This window comes from Coenobita brevimanus, chromosome 103 (assembly GCF_032717465.1).
Source record: "Coenobita brevimanus isolate Jiangsu-jjx chromosome 103, ASM3271746v2, whole genome shotgun sequence".
Lineage (NCBI taxonomy): Eukaryota > Metazoa > Arthropoda > Malacostraca > Decapoda > Coenobitidae > Coenobita > Coenobita brevimanus.
In genome coordinates, this window is record NC_137056.1 from 36766533 (window position 1) to 36791472 (window position 24940).

At 44.9% G+C, this 24940-nt stretch overlaps 1 protein-coding gene across 1 annotated transcript in view; it reads left to right on the forward strand.

Annotated features, from left to right (window-relative positions):
- nab (NGFI-A-binding protein homolog) overlaps nucleotides 1-24940 on the forward strand; it is a 510861-nt gene that overhangs the window by 470660 nt on the left and 15261 nt on the right. Inside the window, exons 9-12 of the mRNA XM_080284842.1 lie at nucleotides 4533-4652; nucleotides 6506-6639; nucleotides 7585-7696; nucleotides 9353-9534. Coding sequence (XP_080140968.1) covers nucleotides 4533-4652; nucleotides 6506-6639; nucleotides 7585-7696; nucleotides 9353-9534 — 548 coding nt within the window. The remainder of the gene's footprint in view (nucleotides 1-4532; nucleotides 4653-6505; nucleotides 6640-7584; nucleotides 7697-9352; nucleotides 9535-24940) is intronic.

Below are 24940 nucleotides of genomic sequence, written 5' to 3' on the forward strand. Positions count from 1 at the left end.
CCTCATTTCTCCGTTTCCGTTCTTCACTATATTTCTTTCCATTCCTTATCTCCCTCCCTCCCCTCCTCTCTTCCTCCCTTCTAATATCTCCCGTCTTTATTTTTCTTCCTCCCCCTCCAATCTCCTTTTCGTTCTTCGCCTCCCTTCTTCTTCTCCATTCTTTCTCGTTTCTTTATATCATTTATTTTTCTGTCATTTCTCTCCATCCATTTCATCCCCTCTTTCTTCCTTTCTCTGTTTATTCATTTCCTCGCTTTCTTTCCATTTCTTGACTCTACTTCTTCCTTTTCCCCAAGTTCTTTGTTTTGTCTCTCCATTTTCTTTCTTTTTTCTTCTTCTTCATCCTGCTCTACTCCTTTCATTCTGTTTTCCCTAATTCTCCGTTACTTCTTTTCACTTTCTTCGTTAGCTGTCTCCCTCCACCTCCTTTCTTCCCTCTCTCATTTCTTTTTCACTCTTCTTTTTCATTGTTTCCATTCTTCCTTTCCCTCCCTCCCTCTTCCCTCTTTCTCTGTTCCCTCCATTCTTTATTACCCTTCACTTCTTTCCTTACTTCTCCCCGTTTCTTTCGTTCCTCATTTTATTTTCCTTCTCGATTTCATACCTTCCTCCACTCCTGTCTTTGCCTCTCTCACCATTTTTGTGTTTTTCCCCCATTTGTCTTTCCTTCTCTCCCTTATCTATCTCCTTTCACTGATTTTCTTACCTACTGCATCATTTCTTCATTTTCTCTTTATTTTCTTTATCTCCTTTCTTTATTCCATCATTTCTCCCATCATTTCCTTACGTCCTTTATTCTATTTCCCTGTCTCCTTTCCTCTCCCCCTCATTCACTGTGTTTACCCCATTCCTTACATTACTATTTCCTCCTCTCTTTCACTTTTCTCTCTCTTATCTCTCCTCCAGGTCGCCATGTTTCTCTCCGTCCATTCTCCTCATCATTTTCTCTCTCCATCTCCTCATGTTTTCTCCAGCCCGACCCTTTTTTCCTTCCTTTGCCACTTCATTATCACTCTCTCACTCACTTTTCCTTATGCTTTCTGGCCGTCTGTCTTATTCCTTCCGATTTCTTGCTCCCTTCTCTCTCTCTCTCTTCCCTTTCTCACTTTCCTTCCTTGTTTCTCTCTCTCTCTCTCTCTCTCTCTCTTTCCATTCCATTGTTTATTTGTCTTCCCATATCAGTCTATCTCTCTCCCTCTCCCCTCTTTCCTTCAGTTTGCCGCATTTTTCCTCCCTTCCCTCTCCTCTTTCGTGCAATTCGTCGCGTTTTTTCCCTCCGCCCCTCCTCCTTCCCTCCTACCCCTGCATCCCCTCCTCCACCCTACTCCTCTTTTATTCCCTTCTTTTAATTTCCTCTCGTATTACCCCCCTCCTCGCGCGTCCCTTTTTTTCCCTTCTCCCTTTCTTTTCTTTCTTTCCTTTCCTCCCTTCAGAAGGAATTTCGCTACTTTTTTTCCTCCTCGCCCACCCGCATTTTTCCCTCTCCGTCTTAATTGCTTCAACTTTTGCTATGGCGCCAATTTTCCCGTTTCAAAAAGTTGGCTATTTTGAGGGTTTTCGTGTTTTTTCCCTCGCTTCACTCTGTACTTATCGCCCGGACGTCTTTTATTAAAGTTTGCGTTCTTTTTTTTTTCTCCCTTATACTTTCCTTTCTTTTTCTCTCCGGCTCGTTGGGACGGTTTGGGCCGTTATGACCGTTTTTAGCCGTTACGACCGTTTTTGGCAGTTACGACCGTTTTTGGCCGTCGCGCCATTTTAAACCGTCTCTTGCTGATATTCTTGTGATGGCTTTTTAATTTGCTGGTCGTGCAGTAATTTCACGCTCGCAACTTGCCGTCTTATTTCTGCCGTGCGCTGATATTAACGTGATGGCCTCCGTCGGGACTCAGGTTCGAATCCTCATCGCCCTCGTCATCTTTATCGCCGACTCACTGCCTCCCTCATCGTGTCACAGTCCTACATTCTTCCCATATTTTCTTTTTCCATTTTGCACATTTCACCCTACGTAAAATATTCAGTTATGCAGAATCATATATCTATACCTACCCTTTCCTCTTCATAGGAGACTCACAACTTTCCTCTTCCCATCACAGTTTCTTCACCCTTCTTTTACGCTTCTTTCCCTTTCTTCGCTTTGCACCGTACTTCACCTTACCCATGTGCTCTTCCTCTGTGTCACCCACTCACCACCTCCCTTCTTGTATAATAGTCTCACCATGCTTCACAGTTTTTCATCATTTTACACAGTTCTTCATAATTTTTACACCTTTTTTTTTTTCCTTTGCTTCGTACAGTTCTTTACCTTATTCACGCATACCCTTTCCTTCATCTTAATCGCTGACTCACATTCCTCCCTCTTCGTCTCCTGTTCCCGGCCATCTTCACGTTTTTTCTTCACTCCCCTGATGTGCTTCCCCTGTTTCTCCACCTCCCTCCAACTTCTTCACTGTTCTTCACCTTTCTTCTTTTTCCTCCTGTAGCAGATAACAAAATGATAATGTGCCAGCTGCCGCCTTCCCCCCCCCCCCCAACCACCCAGCTTCCTCTTCTCCACGTCCACGTCCCTTTACCATCACCACCTGGACCTCTTCAGCTCAAGGACGCCATTTGTGTTTCCTCCCTGCCCAAACTAATTTCCTCAGTTTAGTGGAGCACGTAGTCGAGAAGAGAGGGGATTTTGAACGCTCGATCCCCCCCTTCCTCCCCCGCTGAATAAAATCGTCTGGAGGCAGCAAGAATAAAATAAAATAGTCATCAGTGTGAAGGTGCTACCCTCGCCACCCACCTCTCTCTCTCTCTCTCTCTCTCCCCACCCATTTCCTGGCCATCCCATCCTCACACACCACCCAGTATTTTCATTCTTTTTTACACACACACACACACACACACACACACACACACACACACACACACACACACACACACCGTTTTGTCTTTTATATACACTTTTTTTTATTTTTTCATATATATCAGTAGATGCTTTGTTAATTGAAACTTATACTCTACTTCACTACGAGGATCTGTAAATTGATAAAAAAATCGTCATGGTACTGAAGGGGTTGTCATTCAGGCTCCTATGACTCAGCTGAATAAAACCGTCTTGCGTTATCGGGAATCGAATCCTAGAGTTGTTCCGATCGTGAGAAAGTTCATTGATATAGTCCTGTATTCCATATTTGGCTCTGTTATATTGTTTTTGTTTTTTCTTGGAAGGAACAGTCTTATGGGCTCCTGGCCTTTGGTTCCTTCTTCCTTGTATTAAAAAAAATAAAAAAAAACTTTGAACAAGTTTGAACATAGAAGTTGTCGTGTTATATTGGTTCTTCTCAAATTCTCTCTGCTGCTCTCATTCCCCCTCCCCTTCTTGTCTCTTCCATGCCTTTTCTTCCCATTACCTTCTTCGCCACTTCTCTCCCATCCCTTACCTCCCTGTCTCATTCCTTTTCTCCTGTTCCCTCCCTCCTTCTTCTCTCTTACTCCCTTCATCCCTTTCTCTCCCATTTCCATCTTTCTCCCTCTGTTTCACCGTCTTTTCTCTCCTCCCTCCCTCCTTCCTCCCTCTGACCCCCATCCTTCCGTTTCCCATTTCCTCTTTCTCACACTTTCACATTCTTCCCTCTCTTTCACCCTTCCCCTCCTCCTCCTTCCTCACTCATATATTCCTCCTCATCCATACTGTCTCCCAGCCTTGCTTCACCTTTTTCAACTCTTCCTTCATTCTCATTCACTTTTTTTCACCAGTTCATCTCATCTTTCCCAAGTTTATCCACAGTCCGTTTTCTTTGTGGTTCTTCTAAGTCTGTATCTTCCAGCCCCTTTAGTTTCCCGTTTTCTTTGTTTTTCTTGCTTCCTTACATACTTCCAAAGTTTCCAAATTATTTTTTCTTCGTCCCCCCTCCTCCTGTTCTCGTTTTCTTCTTCCCTGACTGACCGCGCACCATTTTTTTTCTTCCTCTTCAGATTTCCATTCCTTTTCGTGGGAGAATTATATGGATATTCGTGTGTGTGTGTGTGTGTGTGTGTGTGTGTGTGTGTGTGTGTGGATGCAACAGTTTTGGCCCGACTTGGCCCCTCTGCCAGACACTTTAGGTAATACATTTCTCTCATTTTATTTCTCATTTTCCTCCTTCATCCTTTATTTTATTCGTATTTATATTGGTGTGCTTTCCAGTGGCTTTATTCGTTTTTCTTACTTCTGTTTTTTTCCCACCGTTTCGTATCATATTCTTCCACTTCTTCCAGCCATTTTTTCCATTTTCCTTCCCTGATTGACCGCACTCTTTATCTTCCTGCCTGACCGCATCCCGTTTCTTCCTCTGAGCGACCATCCACGTTTTCTTCCCTGGCTGACCGCACTCCGTTTTCTTCCCCTGGCTGACCGCACCCCGTTTCTTCCCCTGGCTGACCGCACCCCGTTTTCTTCCCCTGGCTGACCGCACCCCGTTTTCTTCCCCACTGACCGCACCCTGTTTTCTTCCTTGACCGCACCTCGTTTTCTTCCCCGACTAACCGCACTCCGTTTTCTTCTGCAGTACATAATGAACATGAGTGAGGACGACCCGCGGCGGATGGAGGAGATACGCAAATACGCAGCCATATACGGACGCTTCGATTGCAAGAGGAAGCCTGAGAAGCCACTGACGCTGCATGAGGTGAGAGAGAGAGAGAAGCTGACGTTGCGTGATGTGATGATGGAGAGACGAGACTGGGATGGAGAATGAAATAAATGAGGGAGATGCAAGGGGGGAGGGACGAGGTGGAGAGGGAGGGAAAGAGTGAGAGATGAGCCAGGGACTGAGGGAGGGAAGGAGGGATGAAGAAGGGAAAGAGGAAGTCGGGGTAGCCATTGATAAAGCAGAGAGTGGAAGGGAGGTAGGGAGGGAAGGAGGGAGAGATGAATTAGCCAGATAGGGAGGGAGAGACGAGATATGGTAGACGGCAAGAAGAGAGATGAAGTGAAACAGGGGAGACAGGAAGGGAAAAATGAATGAGATAGGGAGACAGAGGATGCAAGGAAAAAATAAATAGATATTGGAGAGAAAGGAGAGATAGAGAGTGGATGGAAAGGAGAGGTAGAGTATGGAAGGACGTAAAAGGTAAGGAAGAAGTAAAAGGGAGATGAAGTAACAAGGGAATGAGGGGAAAAGAGATGGAGGAGGAAAGGAGAGGGAGTTGAAATAGAGGAAGGGATGGTCTGAGAGCGGAAGAGAGAGGGAGGAGCTAGGAAGAAGGGAGAGATGAAATAGGGAAGTAGGGAGGAATAAGATAGGGAGACGAATGAAATAAAGGAACAAAGGGAGGAGAAGATTATGTGGCCAGTGAAAAATAGGAGGAAAAAATATACATACAGAGGGAATATGTATCGTCTTTCCGAATACCTTGAGTTTTTTTTTTTTTTTTTTTACCTTCCTCCACCTGCTTTCAGTGATGAGTCCTGCCCCTAATCCCGACACGTACCGCTTACACCTGACTCATATACCTGATTGACCTCTTCCTCACCTTTTTACATACCTGTCTCTCCCATCTCTTTCTTACTTTTCCATTCCATCTTTTTTTTCATTATTATTCAATGATTACCAATATATCCTATCGTTCTCTCTCTCTCTCTCTCTCTCTCTCTCTCTCTCTCTCTCTCTCGCCACCATACTTTTTCTCACCTGTCCACCATACTTTTCTCACCTGTCCACCATACTTTTTCTCACCTGTTTACCATACTTTTTCTCACCTGTCCACCATACTTTTCTCACCTGTCCACCATACTTTTTCTCACCTATCTGCCATACTTTTTCTCACCTGTCTACCATACTTTTTCTCACCTGTCCACCATACTTTTTCTCACCTGTTCACCATACTTTTTCCCAGCTGCCCATCCCATCTTCTTCCTACCTGTTCATATTTATCTGGCCTGCCTATCCCCATTTTTTTTTTTTTTTTTTTTTACCTATCAGCTTTTTTTCGCATTTTCTTCCTCAGCTGTCCATCGCACCTTCTTCCCCCTCCCCCCGACCCTTCACCTGATAATGTCCTCACCTGTTTGTTTAAGGATGAATCTACCTGTAGCTTTTTTGTAATGAAGAGCGATGGGTTTGTATGTAGTATTGTATTTATTTTATGCATCTTGGTATTTGTCTTCCTGGGCTTAGTCATACCTGCTTACCCTGAACTTACACTTGTAGCTGCTGTTTTAAATTTTGGTGAGGTATATATATGTATTTTTACTGAATTATTTGCATATTAGCGAAAGAATTTTGCTTGTAAAATGGGTGGCTAGAAAAATACCCATTTGTTGCTGTGGTGTGGAATGGTGTCAGGCGTTGCAGAAATCCACCTCCCACTTCCACTTCCCTCCCCCACGTCCACCCTCCCTCCCTCCACTTCCATTTCCCCCCCTCCACTTCCACCCTCCCCCCTCCCTCCACCGCCACCAAACTGCCACACCTTTTAACATATACCGGTGGCACCCTATATCCCCCCCGGCACTAACCCTCGCCCTTCCCCCCCACAGGTGTCGGTGAACGAGGCCGCGGCACAGATCTGTAAGTACATGCCGGCCCTCCTGACGCGGCGGGACGAGCTCTTTCCCCTGGCCAGGCAGGTGGTAAGGGACTCCGGCTACCAGTACTCCAAGGGGCACTCCAGGTGGGTGAGACACTGACCTCCACGCATTTCTGTCCCAACTCAACAACGACCTACCCTCACACCGTATCTCCACCTCGTTCTGTGCAACCCTCTCCGCCAAGCGTTTCTGTCCCAATTTTTTAACAACAACTGCTCCCACGTACACACCGCCTCCCTTACGTCTATTCCCTCATATCCCTACGCCTCATTCTCGGTCTTCCACTCTTTTTTTTCTTTCAGTTCGTCTCATACTTTCCTTTCACACTGTTATGTTGATCAACTCTTACACCTCTTCATGTTGACCCTTGCACCGCTATAATGCCCATAACACATTGCACCACGATAACATTGATGACCTGTTGCACCGCTAATGTACATCACGACTTGGGTCATTTATGTTCACCACGCCTTGCACCAATAATGTTCACCACGCCTTGCACCAGTAAAATGTTTATGGAGTTTTGTACCACTATAGAATTGATTCTGGATACTACCCACCCCATTTACTCCGTGGGAAATAGGATGATGATGATGATGATGATGTTGATATTGGTGATGAAGGTGTTGAAGCTGGTGCTGGTGATGATATTGACGATACTGGATGACGATGAAAATAATGTTTGATGCAGTCGATGAAGATGATAATTATTAGTAATGATGAATGCTGCTGTTCAAGATGATGGTGATGGTGATGATGATATAGATAGTTACCTATATGGGATTATGATATTGATGCTAATTATTTGAACGTAGTCATTTAGAGGATAAAGTAGATGGGGGGTAGATAAAGGCAGAAAGAAGGTAAAGTCAGTGAAGTATAAGATAGTGGTAGTAGACAGTGATATGGTAAAGGATAGTCATAGGCGGGTTAGATGAAGGAGAGGATAGACAGAGTTCAAAGACGGTGAAAGGGAAGATACTGGAGGTAGTCACTGATAACTAATGCTTTGCTGTTACCCCCTTCAGGTCCCAGACGGTAGTGGGGCGGGAGGAGGAGCCCCGCAACAAGAGGTCAAGGTCAGACTCAGGCCATGATGCTGGTGACCTCAAGAATGACCTACAGTGGAAGAAGAGACAGGTTAGTGCACACACACACACACACACACACACACACACACACACACACACACACACACACACAGTCACTACCTTCCTAGCCATATGTCAGTCTGTCTGTTTGTCTATTTATGTTTTTTTTTTTTTTTTTTCTACCAGAAAGAAGGAACCCCTAATGCCGGCCAAAAATCACTCGCTCCCAGGAAAAAAATCAATCAAGAGAATGAGAATCACGATCATTCTGCGATGGCCAGACGCACTGTGTTTGAAAGATGAGACCGAGAAAGTTTACAGAGTTGACCAGTTGTGTATATGAAAGATTGGGACAGAAGAGGGGTAAAAATTTGTGGACATATGAATGGTGGGTGACCGCCATACAGAATGAGGCATCAGAGTTCAGACATGTCCACTGGAACAGCGAAGGGAAATACAGCTGGGCAGCACTGTGACTTAAGGGAGAGAGACTGCTGTGAGTACGCGAGAGGAAAGGATCTTGTGAGACGAAAATGCCTCTGACTCTACCCTGTTTAGAAGTGCTGTTTTTAGTACAATCTTGCTCAGTGCACGAGCCGTACCTTGCATCCCCTATTATCCCGTCGTCATCCGAGGGAACACCTCAGGAGGAATGTCAAATCATCAAGGATTTAATAAAGTTTCTTAAGTTGCATCTTGAGAATAAAATTGAGAATCATTCATTTCCTTGTTACCCAGCCATGTGGCCCTTGAAGAATGACTAAAAAGAAACTTCGGAAGAAATCACACAAAGTATGGAAATTTGAGGACAGTTGGGAGATATAATTCTTACCTGCGGCAGTAGCCAGCAGGTCAGTGAGTGACCAGCGTTCTTCTGTTTCTGGCGGATTTGTTGAAAGGAGGCCTTTGAAGACATAGAAAAACAGAACCTTATCAGGTAATTTTACATGAAGAATCCAAATCTGCCATCAGCTGACACCTGAGGTGGCGCCATCTAGCGACAACTTTAGTAAAAGTGCTTAATTTAAGCCAGTTGACACAAAACTGATCTCCTGTAAGGTTATTTGATATGGAGAATCCAAATTTGCTGTAAGCTGACACCTGTGGTGGCACCATCCAGCAGCAGCTTTAGTAAAAGTTCTTCATTTCAGCCCATTGAGGCAAAAGTGGTCCCGTATAAAGTTATTTGACATAGAGAATCCAAATTTGCCTCGCCGCAGGTCCCTGAGCATTTCAACTCTTGTGTCTGCCAGATTCTGCGGAAGGCCTAGAACGTGTGTAACAAGATAGAGAATATTGCATGCATATCCTGAAATGAGAAATTCCAGAAGCCTCTAGGTTTTTTCTTTATTCTTCACTTCTGTGCGCACTTCACCTTTGCAGCAGATTTTTATCGTTCGCGTCACTCGTTCATTCCTTTCCATTACGTCTTCCCCTTTCTGTGTTATCGAACGTTGTATTGTATTTTCCGTATGCTTAAATATGTTTCTGCCAGTGCTGAATATATGTAATATTTTTTACCATCAGACTACATGACACTCAGTCGCCCTGGATAATGCAGTAATCCACCTGTTTTGTCACTGATAAAACATAATTCCCATCAATCACTGTGCATATGTTAAACGTTTCATATATTAGTAATTATATCATCCATTCAGGAGTAATGTCGAGCTACACCCCCCACTAATGCCCCCTACCCCCACAGGAGCGACTGGAGGCCATCAGTGAGGAGCTCCGCCACATGAGCGAGAGGGCGGAGGAGGTGAGGTCGACCTTGAGCAGCGGCGGCGGTGATGTGGCAGCCCTCACCTCACAGATGGACGCCCTCCAGTCCCGCCACTCCCAGCTCACCCTTGAACAGAACGAGCTCCTCAAGGCACAGCGCAAGTGAGTCTCGGCATCCCCCACCCACCCCCTCGTGCCCGTGTGACTGATGACTGGTGGTTGGATGGTTGTCTGTCTGTTGCTGGTCGGCGTCTAGGGGAACACTGGGGAATAGCACAACTTGACTGACTGCCTAAATTACCCGTGTCAGGTGTATGCAAGTCATTCGATACAATACCTACACACACATTGGCCCTCGTGCAGTCTATGGCCATTTATTTAATCTTCCTCCTCCTCCTCCTCCTCCTCCTCCTCCTCCTCCTGGAGAAGAAGCACATGTGATCTGATTCTGGAGGTGTACGATGTATACCTGAACTGGGGCTCTTGGTCACTAGCTTAGCTTTTTATGTATATGGTTAATGTATATGTAATTAAATTGCTTTCTTTTTTAGAGAAATTACGGTCCTCTATATGATTATTTTATAATTTATTTGGTAATGATTTTTTTACTGAGATTATTTCTGCCTGTGTACATTTTCCCCGTGACTGCCAAGTTGATGGTGACCTAGAGTGTAGCGGTACCGTAGCGGTGATAGCAGGGTGGGTGTCCCTGTGGGCCTGCCACTTGGTAATTGGTGAGGCGGTGTGTCGTGCCAGCATTAGTTCCACCGTGGCCACGGGGCTCCACCTTACGTTGTGTCGCTGTGTCGCAGGCGTGATGTTATGCGGTGCGGGGTGAGGTGGAATGGGTTTGGGTAGGGCTGGGAGGGGCACGGCACGGCAGGGCAGGGAAGGGCAGGGCGTGGTAGGCCTTTCTTGCCTTTCTGTCGTCTTGGTCTCGAGATCTTTGCGGCACAGTCTCTCGCTGTACATACTCTTAGCCAGAATTATTCTGTATACTGTAAGCATTCTAAACCATTAATTGAATGATACTTTGCATAGTTATTTGTTACTACTTACTGGTGATTTTATTCGAATTAGACGATGTTAGGGGTTAGCTACAGCATTAATAAACTCCTTTACTATTTGGGGGTTCTTCTGATAACAGGAAGAATAAACTGCAGTAAGACGTCATCGTATCTAAAAAGTTAATGCAACTTCATTTTGGTATTATCAGTATTGTTATTTTGTTAGTGTTATTCCAGTCATCATTTATTTATTTTCATCATTTATATTTTGTATAAGTTTCTTTCATAATTGCATCTTTCCATTGTCATTTTCATATTGTTATACACGTAGTATACATAAGCAACGACTGTGATTGTAATTCGTAATTTAATGTCGCCTTAGTCAAAGGCAGAGCGATGTGTATATGTTAGAGAATTTTTTTAAATATAAAGTTGATGACCGGCATGTGAGTCAGTGGCGCTGGCGAGTGTCCCTCACATTGAAATTAGATAACAGGTTAATAATATAATCATTCCACTTTAACTTGAGCAAAAATTACCATCTCTCCATCTTGAATGCTGAGCTGTAGCTAGACATTAACACTAGAATACGATGCTAGTCACGAAAATGTGCTATGGAAAGAGTGTAGAAACGTAGTATTGTCTTATTCTGCCAGTGAGTCGCAGGAAATAAGCCGCATAAGGACGAAAACGTCCGCCAGGTTAAGGTGGACGAACTATAGACAGTAAGACAGTGATAACGCTGCCTGTGTTTGTATGTCTGTAGGATATAACTTATAAGTCTCGTCATGCTTATCTTATTAACTTTTGGTATTAAGCACAATAAACAATGAAGATGAAAATTTTCCCTTGGTTTCTTTAATGGCGATTTTGATTGCTACAGTTTGACCCTCCCTAATCATAGGCTAGTTATATTCGGTTACAAACTGATAAAGTTTCATTCAGTACTTCTTTACTGCATGAGTTTATTTTTTCGTCTATTATTGCCGCTGGTTTTCCTGTAATGCTGTCAGGTATGTAAGAGTAATCGCAGTGTTTCCGATGACTAATAATATATGTACCTTCAGCAAGCGTGAACGTAATGTTTATCACAGCAGTTCTCTATAGCATGCCTTTGCGACGCCCCTGATCAAGAGCAAAATGCCACGTTCCAGTTGACAGTAAATTAAGCAGAGACAGTACATTTGAGAGCAGTGGCACAACACGAGTTAGAGTCTCCATCTGCTCTCACATCACCCATTCTGTTAACCCCTGCATTTATTGTCCATTGATTGTGTTAGCATCATCATCATTCACTATCATCCTTAGCCGTATTCCCACCTAAAGATGGAGGAAGGACGTAGAGGTAGGATTCAGAAATAAGCAAAGTACGAAAGTGGGCGAACAATCAGTAGTGGACCCTACAGTCATTCACACATCATTCAAGACCTTGGAATCCTGGGTTCAGCTCACACACCTAACCATCTGGATCTGGACATATAGTTTGTTAAAAAAGAAAAAAAAACGTGGATCCTGTTTATTTCTTGGCCCCAGGGTCTTCGGCAGGTGACGTAAACAATGGGACCTCCAGCCATTTTAGTACAAACATCGTAGCGGCCCCTCTTACCAATACTCCAAAATTACACACACACACACACACACACACACACACACACACACACACACAGCAAAATCGACATCACCACCTACAGGAACACAAAAACCAAATTATACAGAAAGATACAAACCAACAGAGCCGACTAATATTAGAACAGAATGAGAAAACAGTCAGCGAGCATCAACTTATGCCACTGAGACAACAACAGCAACAAAAACAATGGTACCAGACGGATGATAATGCTGATAATGATAGTGTTCATGTTGTGTTTGTTTTTCTTTCCCATGTTTTTACTTAGTTATTTGTTTTTTTTTTTTCGTGGACTTCCGGGTTTTGTCTTTTTTTTTTTTTATCTCCGTCTTCGTCTCCCTCCTTAACCGGATTTTCTTTTCTTCTCCGCTTCCTCTTGTGACTTCACTGTTTTTCCCCATTTTTTTTGTTTTTCTCATTTCACCGCCGGCTGCTTCAGGAACTTTTTCTTCTTTCCTGGTCGTCGTTTTCATTTTTACTCTTCACCACCCTTCTCTAGTTTCCTCACCTTTACTTCCCTCCTTCTCCTCCTCCTCCTCCTCCTCATCATCATCATCATCATCATCATCATCATCATCATCGTCATCATCATCGTCATCGTCATCATCCCTTCTTTGTCGTCTCTTCCTGTACAGTTACGGACAAAAATCTCTTTACACGTTTAAGGTAGCTAATGCAGTGAGAATCGAGGCTTTTCAGTTCGCTTGCATAAGAACTACAGCTGATTAAGTTTTGACACAGTTTCAAGAGAGTGTAAAAGAACTATTGACCACTACAGTAGGTCTCTGCACTCATTATACCATTTCTTTCCTTTTATCAGTATCTGTGTCTTTCCCACCATCCCACTTCCCCTTCCACATTTTTCCCCATTCTCATTTTATCAGTGTCTCCATCTATCATCCCTCTCATCCCATTTTCGCTTCCACTTCTTCCACATCCTCTGCTGTTTATCAGTACTTCTCTCTTTCCTTCCACCTCGCTCTCCCTTCCACCTCTTCCCCATTGTCCACTGTTCACTCAGATCCATCGTTCATCTTACTGTCGTTTCTTACCTCGCCAGATATCCCTTTCGCAATTACTATACCTTTTCCTTAATTCATCCTTTTATCCATCCATCCATCCATCTACCATCGATCCACCATCCATCAGTTATCAATCAGTCCACCATCCATCTATCCACGTCTGTGTTTGCCTGCCCATTCAAGTCTTCTCCCCTCTTTCTCTCCTCTCCTCCTCCCCCCGCCCCCCCTTATTTTTTTTCTATCTTAACTTTCTTTGCAAGTCTCCCCTTTTTCTTTCCTTCTCCCCCTTCTTCTTTCTAAATTTCTCCTCCCCACTGCCCACCCCATTATTCTCTCCCTTCTCTTCTCACGTAGTTTCTCAAGTCTTATCCCCTCCCGTTTCTCTCCCCTCTTATCTCTCTAACTTATTTCGGGCTTTCCTCCCCTTCCTCTCTTCTCCTTTCTCCTTCCTCTGACCTTGTTACCTTCGCCAAGGAGGTTATGTTTTTGTCCGCGTTTGTCTGTTTGTTTGTCTGTCTGTCTGTCTGTCTGTTAGCAACTTAACTAAATAAGTTATGAAGGGATTTTGATGAAACTTTGTGTGAAGGGTGGGCCATGGGCAAAGGAAGAAATGATTACATTTGATCAGGATCCTGAGTATCCCGGGCAATATCTCCAAAAATTCTCAGTTAATTTCAATGAAATTTTGTGGAAAGGTGGGCAATGGACCAAGAAAGAATTGATTAAATTTGGGGGCGGATCCGGAATCGAATCCTGTATCCATGGATCCAGATCCGGATCCTTTTTATTGGCATTGGCGGAGGTATGCGCTATCTAAGTGCTCTCTAGTTTGAAATGTTTTCGCCTCACTTTTCTTTCCCTTCTTTTATTTTTTAGCTTCTTCAGACGTCTTGTGCTCTTCACCCTTCCTTTTTTCTCCCTCCCCATTCGCTCCTCCTCTCTTCCCTCTTATAGCTTCTCTTATCTTCTCCCTTCCACTCACTTTCCCCTCTCCCCTTCTTCTCCCCTCCCCCTCTCCATCTCGTTTCCTCTCCTCTCCCCTCCCCGTCTCCTATTTTCCCCAATCTCCCTTTCTTTCTCTCTTTCTCTCTCCTCCCCTTCTCTCCCTCTATTCTGAGCTGCTGTCTCCTCCCCCTCCCACTTTTCTCCCCCTCTCCCGTCCCTCCCTGCCCTTGCCCATCTATCAATCAGTGCTCGTCCATCTAATAGACTGGCCTGATACCCCACATCATTAATATAATCTCCCCTTTTTACCTTCAGCTCGGCCTGCTGGGGGAGGGGATATCTGAGAAGGGGAGAAAAAAACGGAGCAAGAAAAGAGAGACAGTGGGAGGATGGACAGAGAGAGGGAGAGGGGAGGGAGAGAAAAAAGAACTGGAGGAAAAGAGAACTGAAACCAAAGAGACTGTGGGAAGATGGATAGACAGTGTGTGTGTGTGTGTGTGTGAGAGAGAGAGAGAGAGAGAGGAGGGGGTAAGGAGGTATGAATAGAAAAAATGAAGGGGTTGAAAAGAACCGCATGGAGGTAGGAGGGAAAAAACTAAAGGGAGGTATTTATAAGTCCCTCCCTCCCCTCCCCCCCTCTCCCCACTCTTTCTCCCTCCCTCCACTCCCAGCCCCGTCTTTCCTGCATCATTAATAACACCTATTGACCACCTGACCTGGCCAAACGAAGGGGTCAGATTGGTAGTTAGGGAAGTCTGTCAGGTCTTTGTGGTGACGTCATTACTTGTTTACTTTTGGCCAGAGAGAGAGAGAGGGGGGGGGGAGGTCAGTGGGAATGATGACAAGAGGAGAGAGAAAATATTGGGAAGTGGAAGAGAATGTTGATGTTGATAATGATGATGGTGATGGTGATGATTAGAGTGAGTGTGTGTGTGTGTGTGTGTGTGTGGAAGAAGTGCGGAAATGTAGAAGACTGGGAGAGGGGTGAAGCCAGAGAGGAGGGAGGGAAAAGGGGAGAGGTAAGGTGAGAATGGGGGGGGGATTAATGAGAGGGGGGAGGAGGTCAATAGAGGTGTGGCTGTGATGGATATGGTCACAGCCTTGGCGTAAGAGTGTGCATACTTAATTCTCTGTATATGTATCTTCTCTCTCTCTCTCTCTCTCTCTCTCTCTCTCTCATATATATATATATATATATGTATACTAGTGCACAAAAATCTGCAATAATAAACTAATTTGTGTGTGTGTGTGTGTGTGTGTGTGTGTGTGTGTGTGTGTGTGTGTGTGTGTGTGTGTGTGTGTGTGTGTGTGTGTGTGCGCGCGCCACCTACAGCTCTGAACTCACGGGTTCTTAATATTATGCACATGGGTGTTAAAGGTTGCTGCTGAATATCCAGATCTCTTACCTGATGCCACCATGTAGACCGCCAATGATGAGGGAGATTTCGTGACAACTCTTCCTTAGTGACTTATTCTACACATTACTCATCATTTTACTCTTATATGATGCAAACTCTGTCGATATGAAAACGATACAAATTACATACAAGAAAATGTTAAGATGTAATATGCAGTTAAGTTGCTAAGGAAGAGTTGCTACGAAACCTCCTGTGCAACTCAGATTACGGAACAATGGCCGATTTTGATCCCGTAAACACAGCCGTCTATTTGGCTTCCTGTTGCTCTCCGTAACACTTTTTTCTAAGCGATTTAGTTTGCTTATTACACTTTATTGTCGTCTACTGTGTTACATAAATCCTTCCAATATTGCCATACTCTGCACAAAGATATTAACCACCATTATCTAAAAATAAATCGCGTAGGAAGAGGTGATAGGGAGCTTCCTTCACTGACGAGAATACAAGCCTGGGAGTCAAGGATGAACAGTGAAGGCCAAACGTTCACCTGCTGTTCCACTGTCAGTTGTTCACACTTTGGCTGCGTCCGTCACGTTACCGCCTCAAGCATCGTATCATCAGGAATCATTTGTGGCCAGACACATACACACGACTTATCTTAGTGTGCAGGTATTAGCCACCTGACGGAAATTGCTGCTGCTGTTGTTGTTTCTTAACCCCGTCTGTCTGACTGAGCAGACCCGTCGACCACAAGTAAACAACTGCCTTTGTGGGGCCGTTCTACAGGTACAGTACAGTACATACACCGTATAGGGATCTGGCACTCCTGTATAGTAGACAGCGTCTCACCAGGGTCCTTCTCACGGCGAGGTGCAGAGAAATATAAGGAGGTTTGTCTCCCAGGTGGACGCCGCAAATGCTACACCCAGGGTGCACAGCGCCACCACGTGTAGGCACCTCGTCAGCACCGGCACAAGGATGTAAGAAGCAAAGGGAATATCAGGCGAACTTTTGTCCCCGACTGTACACGCAAGAACAAAGAAAAATTTGACAACTTTACGCGTCGTATAATATGGCACAAGGAATGAGGCCTGTGAAAGCTGCCCGTTGCATCTGCCAACACAAAACTAGTGGTGTTCTGAGTACTTTAAGGGCGAGCTGCATAGACTGTAAATAAATTGTTTAAGAGTGCACTACGGAGCCAGGAAATAGAACTAGGCCAAAATAAGACACCGTAGCGCGCATTTTTTTTTTTTTCTCGTGTAACCGAAACGAATCAGAGTAATTTTGTAAGAGCCCGAGACCTTGTAAACCCTAGACGTCTGTTTTTCTTTTCTTTTTTTCTAGCAATTTTTTTTTTTTTTTTTTTTTTTTTTTTTTTTTAAACCATGGAACTGGAATGCATCGGTAGCCCATTCGTATCTCCAGTTTATTTTCCTCTGTGATAGCCTAAGTAAAATGAACAACTGGTTTCCATAGATGATTTGCAGGTAAAATTTCTCTTCCATGCAATTATATTCGATTTGAGAGAGAGAGAGAGAGAGAGTTAATATAGCCCTCTTTAATAATCCCCCCTTGGAGAAACTTTCATTATTTTATTTATTTATTTGAAGATGCTGACTATGGTATTTTTCAACCCCTTCATTACGAGAGGTCACCCATAGAACGAACAAAAAATCACCCGGAAGCAGCAAGAATGGCCTCACTTTACACCATCGTGCAGAAGGGGTTAAAAGTGATCAGATCTAGAGGGGGAAAAAATCCACATCCTCAGTCTGAAGGTCACACGAAATAATATCTGAAAACTGGCGCGAATTTTATCATTATTGTTGCCATTGTTATTTTTTTGTATATATATCTTAGTTTGCCTTGAGACGTTACGTTTTTTGTTCAGGTGGTTCCTTCCTGTGTGTGTGTGTGTGTGTGTGTGTGTGTGTGTGTGTGTGTGTGTGTGTGTGTGTGTGTGTGTGTTCGTCGTGGTTTGTTTTTTACGAGTGCGCCAGTGTGTGTGTTTTTTGGTTGTGCGGTTCTGTGTGTGTGTGTGTGTGTGTGTGTGTGTGTGTGTGTGTGTGTGTGTATTAGGCATGAATTGTGTTTGATTTTTTGTTTGTGTGGTTGTGCGTCAGGATGTGTTTGTGTATGTGTGTTTGTGTGTGTATCTCCGTATGTTTGTCAAAATTTGTGTGAGTCTTTGGCAGTGTGTGTGCAACGGATTGTATTCTTATGTGCGTGTGTTTATGTCTGAGCGTGTGTACATGGCTGGATGTGTATGTTAATTTTTGGTATGGACTTCCGTTTGTGTGTGTGTGTGTGTGTGTGTGTGTGTGTGTGTGTGAGTGTTTGCCTTCACTTAAAGTGGGACGGGAAAGTGCAGTATGAGAGAGAGAGAGAGAGAGAGAGAGAGAGAGAGAGAGAGAGAGAGAGAGAGAGATAAGGGGACAGTGAGATATGGAGGAAGAGAAAGATCCGGAGGGGGAGAGAGAGAAAAAGAGAGGGAGTGAGAAAAAGAGAAAGATAGTGCAAACTTTCCCAGACACAATTTCTTACATTAAAAAGTTGCGCGCACACACACACACACACACACACACACACACACACACACACACACACACACACACACACACACACAAGCACGGACAGTCACACGCCTGCTCACGTACACACCCGGCCACATACATGAACAATACACAAAAATCCTCTCAAGCTCACGCACACAAAAACACACCCCAAAAATACTCACACACGCACTAACTCTCTCAAACAAACGTCAAAGAAAGAACATTTGCCATGAAAAAACTTGCACACGCATCACCGCACTCAAACACCCGCAAAAGAATGAAATAAATGAATAAGTAAAATGTGTAGCTATAAAATGAGTGTGTTTTGTTTGTTTTGCTTGTGTGTGGTGTTTTTGTTGGTGTTGACTGAGTTGGTGTGGTGTTGCGTGGCGCCCGACTGCTGTGAGCTGGCGTCTGCCTGCCTGCTGGCCCGGCCTGCCCTCGCCTCGCCTAGCCTGGCTCCACCCTTCTTGTGCCTGCCTTCCTCCCAGCCTCCCCTAGCCTGGCTCCACCCTTCTTGTCCCTCCTCCCTTCCCTGCCTCATCGCCCTTCCTTAGCCTGGCTTCACCTTTCATCTGCCTGCCTCACCACCGTGCCATAGTCTGGCTACTCCCTTCTTGTTCCAGCCTCCTTCCCTGCCTCACCACCCTGCCCTAGCCTGGTTTAACCCTTCTGCCTTCCTCACCACCCCACCATGTGTGTTTCCATGCCTGCCCTCCCCTACCTGTCTGCCCTAGTCTGGCTTCACCCTGTTGCTCTATCTCCCTGCCTTTCTTTTACCCGGCTTGCCCTCTACCCAAGTCTAACTCCACCCTTCATGTGCTTTCCTCCCTACCTAACCCCCACCCTGCGTACCCTAATCTACCTCTAACCTTCATGTGCCGGTCTCCTTACTTCATCCCTTGCCAGCCTGCCTAACCCATCACCTCGCCGTGCCTGCCTTCCTTCCTACCTCACTGATCACCCTGTTTCTACCGCCTGCCCTGGCTCCCTTTGCTCCTGTATCCTGCCTTCCCTCACTCCTTCCCCACCTACTTCTCTCAGCACCTTTCCCTGCCTGTCCTGCCGCTGCTTCCCTATTTTTAAACGTACCTGAACCCCAAAACCCATCCACCCCACCCCACCCCACTCCCAACCCCACCCACCTCACTCCAACTCTCCCTGCCTGCGTGACATCTTGTGATATGGGTGCCCTGCCTCATGTACGCTAGTTGTGTTACCTATTACTCTTTGTAGCTAATCCACTTCGCGCTCCCTACCTCCTGTCTTTCTCTCCCCTCCCCACTTCGTCCTCCTTTAAGTCCACACACCCACTCCACCCTCTTGTCCTGCCTGCTCCATACCTGCTACCTGTCCCCGCCCTACCCATCACCCCGTTCTGCGTGTCCTGCGTGTGCCTTTCCTGTCCTGCACTGTACTGTTCCTGGGTGTGCAGACATCTTGACATGAAAAGTGGATTGTTGTGTGGAGTGTTATGTGCAGCGATGACGGAGGGTGGAGTGGTGTGATGAAATGGGTAAAGCCTCATGGGTGTAGCAGAGGGGTAGGACATGTACACACACACACCACACCACACCACAGCTTGGAGTTCTTTTCCATTGTTCCCGCCCATAACTGACTGTGCTCAGTAGTAAGGAGTGGGAGTGGCCTCGGGAAATTAGATGCCGCATAACCCAGCCACTGCATGTCGTATACCTCCTCCATTGTTAAACCTCTTATATTTTTTCTTGCTGCCTCCATACGATTTTATTCCACTAGAAAGGGACCTGTACCAGTGAAAGGGGTCGGCCATTTATATATCTAATCTCATGAACTCGAAAAGTCTCCCTGAAGCTGAGGAAAATCGTCTAATGGGGTTAGGAATAAGGTCATCGCGACGTCTCCGGATTGCAAATGTTAGGACACTCGCTGTAGAAGTAGGCTGTTCCACGTAATTCTCGTCTGCCTTGTCATTACCCACTAGCCCTTTGCGTGTGTGTGTGTGTGTGTGTGTGTGTGTGTGTGTGTGTGTGTAACGTGTTTTATTAAATGATGTATGCATGTAATTGTATGCATGTATGTGTTGTATATGCATGTATGTACGTATGACACCTGCCTTCTTGCACTCTAGTAATCATTTTTATGGACGGGTATCCACTTCTGTAAACGTCCAGGCAGTGTGTAATACGTTCATGTGTGCGTGTGTGTGCATGTACGTATCTTTACCGAAAGGAAAATCAAAGCACGTTTTTATATTACTCATGTGCGTGTTGAAAGGGAGGGAGGAGGAAAGGGGGATGGAGGGAGAGAAGGGAGGAGGAGAGGGCGGGAGAGGAGGAGGAATATAAAGAATGAGAAGAGAAGGGAAAGTAATCTGAGAAGGGAGAAAAGAAAAGTGAGGAGTGATTAGTGGAGGAAGCTAAGAGGGAGGAGAGAAAGAAGTGGGAGAGAAAAAGGAGAGAGATAGAGGAGGGAGGGAAGAATGAAAGGAGGGAGGTAGGGAAAGAATGCAGAGGGGGAGAAAAGAAGGGAGAGAAACAAAGGAAGAATGCTAGTCGAGAGAGAGAGAGAGAGAAGAAAGAAAGAGAGAGAGAGAGAGAGAGTGCTTTAACCTGATGGACGGCATTATCGCGTGTGTCCTAAGAAGGGTGGATAGAGAGGTAGGGAGAGTGGAGGGAGGGTGCGAGGAGTAGATAGACAGACAGACAGGTAGATAGGGCGAGATAGATGTATGGATAGATGCAAAAAGTGGGACAGTTGGACGGATGCATGAGAGAGAGAGAGAGAGAGAGAGAGGGATAATTAGGACCTCAAAAAGTATTACGATCCATTTTGCTACCCTAATAAGGAGAAAAAAGTTGCAGGCTCTCCCCACCCACCTATCCCACCGAGAAGGAAGTACACTCGACCCGGGGGAAAAGGGGATGGGAAAAGAAACATTTATTTTATCACAGAGTTAGGAAATAAGTTGCAAAAGGACAAAATTCTGAACCAGTTTAAGGTGAAAGGAGTATAGTAGCAGATTCCAGTATTTTAGATCTTATACGTGAAGATATTAAGGTGCGTCAAGGTGGTGTGTGTGTGTGTGTGTGTGTGTGTGTGTGTGTGTGTGTGTGTGTGTGTGTGTGTGTGTGTGTGTTTCAGTCCTCGCAGCGTTCTCTGATATCCCACGTGACTGATGGATAGGAGAGAGAGAGAGAGAGAGAGACCAAGGACGAAAAAGAGACAGGACAGCAAAAGCAAAAGAAACGATATTAGATGTATGGAGAGAGAGAGAGAGAGAGAGAAATGAAAAATGAATTGATAATGGAAAGGAAAGGCTGAAATGTAAGAGAGAGAGAGAGAAAGAGACAATAATGAAAAATGATAATGGAAAGGAAAGGCTGAAATGTGTGTGTGTGTGTGTGTGTGTGTGTGTGTGTGTGTGTGTGTGTGTGTGTGTGTGTGTGTGTGTGTGTGTGTGTGGGAGGGAGAGAGAGAGAGAGAGAGAGAATCTGCAATTTCCCCAAACCATCAATTTTACACCCTCATTTTTCTTGTGTCCCCCTTTTTTTGCCTTCTCTCATTTTCACCTTTTTCCTCCCACAGTGTGTAAGAAGGGAGAAAGAGGGAGAGGGGGAGAGAAGGATTGGAGAGAAGTGGAGGAAGGAGAGAGAGAGAGAGAAGGGGAGGAAAGAGAGATACAGGAAGGAAATGAAGAGAAAAAGACGAAGAGAAGGAAGCAAGGAATGAGGAGGGAGGAAAAGTGGAAGGAAGAGGAGGAGAAGAGGGAGAAGGAGCAAAGGAAGGGGAGAAAAAGAGCGAGAAGGAGGGAGGAGAAGAGGAAGAAGGAGGAAAAAAGAAGAAGAAGTGAAGGAGGAAAGGAAGAGGAGGAGAAGAGGGAGACGGAAGAGAAGGAGGAATGGGTGAGAAAGAGAAGTACAGAAATTATTAAGAAAGGGAAGGTATAAGGGAAACAGAAAGGAAATTTTAAGCTGGGTGGAAAAATGAAGAAGAGAAAGAACGAAGGGAGGGAAAGAGCGAGACGGAAGGAAGACGAAGCCAGGAGTAAAGAGGCGTAGAAAAGAACGTAAGCAGAAGGAAAGGAAAGAGGGAAAAGGGAAGGAGGAGGAATGAAGGGAGAGAAAAGGTAAATAATGGAATGAAAAGAAAGAAGAAGCGAGAGAATCAGGAAATGAAGAAGAGAAAGGAATAAAGAAGGATGTAACGAATGGGAACGAAAGGAAAGGAGGGAAACAGAGGGAGAATGAGGAGCTGAGAGACAAAGAAAGGTAGAGCAAATGCATAAGAGAGAGAGAGAGAGAGAGAGAGGGAGGGAGGGAGGGGGAGAGGAAGGGATGGGCTACAAAGGGGAGGAAGGAGATGGGGAGGGAAGAGAGGTAGGGAAGACTGTAAGAGATGAAAATTAAGAAGTGAATTTAAGAGAAGAAATATAAGGAAAGACGAGGGAGAGAAGTGCAGGGAAGAATGTGAGAGAGGAAATAGGGAAGGAAAAGGAGGGAAAGAAGTGGAGGGAAGAATGAGAGAGAGGAAATAGGGAAGGAAAGAGATGAGGGAAGAATTAAGGATAATTGAAAGAGGAGTTGGGAAAAGGAAGCTGAGAAGGAAAGAAACAGGGAAGAAGGAAGGGAAAGAAATGGAGAGAAGGAGTAAACAAAGGTAAGGAGGAATTAGAAAGAAGGAGAATGTAAGAAAAAGGGAACTGAAGAAAGTAAAGAGATGAAAGAAAAAAAAATGAAATACAAAATAAAACAAGGAATAATAAATAAAAAGAGAAGCCATTGTGTGTGTGTGTGTGTGTGTGTGTGTGTGTGTGTGTGTGTGTGTGTGTGTGAAGGGTAAAAGAGAGGGAAGAAGAAGAATATATTGAAGGAAACGGATAAACAAGATGTGGAAAAGGGACACAAAAAAGGAGAAGGAGAAATAGGAGGAAGACAAGAGGAAGGAGGAAGAGGAGACATAGGAATTGCGGAGGAGAAATGAAATGGGGAAGAGGAGGAAGGGGGAGAAGAAGATGTGGAATTTTGGGGGGAAATGAAAAAGAGAGAAGGAATAGGAAATGAGGGAAAAGGGGAGAATGGAAGATGAAGGGGAAGGCAAGGTGAAAAAATTGATAGGAAGGAAGGATCTAGAGAGAGAGAGAGAAAGAGAGAGCATGGTCTTTTATTGTTTTTCTCTTTCGTTCCATTTCATTTGTATTTTGATTTGCTTCTAATTTCTCTCTCTCTCTCTCTCTCTCTCTCTCTCTCTCTCTCTCTCTCTCTCTCTGTACCGCGAAGATTTCCATGGAGAAAGACATAATATGGAAAAAAAAAAAAGACGAATATAAAAGATGAGAGAGAGAGAGAGAGAGAGAGAGAGAGAGATGGATGGATGGGGGATGAATCAATCGCCTGAGTAGAGACCACGAGAAAAATAATCTCGTCAGTATCTCTCTCTCTCTCTCTCTCTCTCTCTCTCTCTCTCTCTCTCTCTCCTGAATCATTTCTCTTCCGTATCTCCCTTTCTCAGGCCCGTGTCCTCCCCATTTTCTCCTTGCTTCCTTTCGTACCTCCCTCCTTCATTTTCCCTCCCTTCTCCTTGTCTCCCTCTCTCCTCCCATTATGCCTCTTTCGTTCCTTCCCTCCTTCTATCTAATCTTCCCTCTCTTTCTCCTTTTCTCCCCTTCCACTACCTAATTCTCCCTCTTGGCCCGCCTTCACTCCATCCTTCTTTTTTTTTTATCCTATCTGCTCTTTGCTCCCTCACATCCCTCTCTCCCTTCTTCCTCATTTCTCGCCCCTCCCTCTCATTTCCTCCTCCCTCTCATTTCCTCCTCCCTGCCTCCCTCCCTCCTCGTCAAAAAATGAAAACCAAAAACACACAATAAAAGTTACCATCGATTGGAATTTCGCTCAATCGCTCCTCTCTCTCTCTCTCTCTCTCTCTCTCATATTTTCTAACGCATGAAGATATTAAAAGCCAATTGATAGTAATTTTATGTTGTTTTTTTTTACAGTATATATAAACCCCCATAGCAAGAGTCAAATTTCACCCCTTCAGCCCGAGGACTTGATTCCCCCTACAATCCAGACGCTTATTTTTCCAGCTTGAGAAACAGCTTAAGGGTTACTGAAGGCTTAAGCTAATTCTTCGTCTCCTAATCAGAGTCGTATAATCATGTGCTTGCAGAAATAAAATAAATCACAGTCTGTCCTTGGGGTGAAGGGGTTGGAGTTATGTGGTCGTTGTGTAGCTTGTGCAGTAGTGGGGGAAAAATATCGTGGTGGTGGTGGTGGTGGTGATGGTGGAGGTGGTGGTGATGAGGGAGAGGAAGAAGAGAAGAATGGTGAAAAATAAAAGTCAATTATCATCATCACGTAACATTCTCACTCAGAGTATAATGTCACTCTTCCTTTCTCCCTCACACACTCCCTGCCTCACGTACATTCACCCTGCCTCACACCCTCCCTTCCTCTCTCTCAAACTCTCCCCCCCCCCCCCCGCAGCCGCCAAGCTTACACTCACTCTACCTCCCTCACACTCTCTTTCCCTCCTTCACATTCTCCCTCCTTTCTCATTCAGTCCTTCACGCTGTCCCTCCCTCCCCTTTTACTCCTTCCCAATACTCCCTCTCCCTCCCTCCCAAAACCCACCTCAGAGAAAACGGAGCGAAGTGGAGGGAGACTGGGATAAAAATGAGCGGAAATAAAAGAGAGTAGGGGAAAAATGTGGAGTAAAAATGCCACCGCTATCGACAAGCTCTGTGGCGTTTTTGATAATTCTCTCATCCACTAATTTCCGGAATTGGAAAAGATGAGGAGGGTGGGAGGGAGGAGGGGGGCTGAGAGAAGAAGATGAGGAGAAGGGAGGAAGAGGTGAGTGCGAGGAGTAGGTACGAAGAAAGAAGGGAAGAAAGTTGGTTAAGACGGAAGAAATGAAGGTAGGAAGATTAGGAGGATGGAGAGAAAAAGATGGAGGAGGCGGGAAGGAGGTATGAAGTATGAAGGAAAGAAAAAAGTGGGAAGGAAGAAGAGAAGGTGAGAAGGAAGAAAGGAGGATAAAAAGGAATATGTGAAGGGGAAAGAGTGGA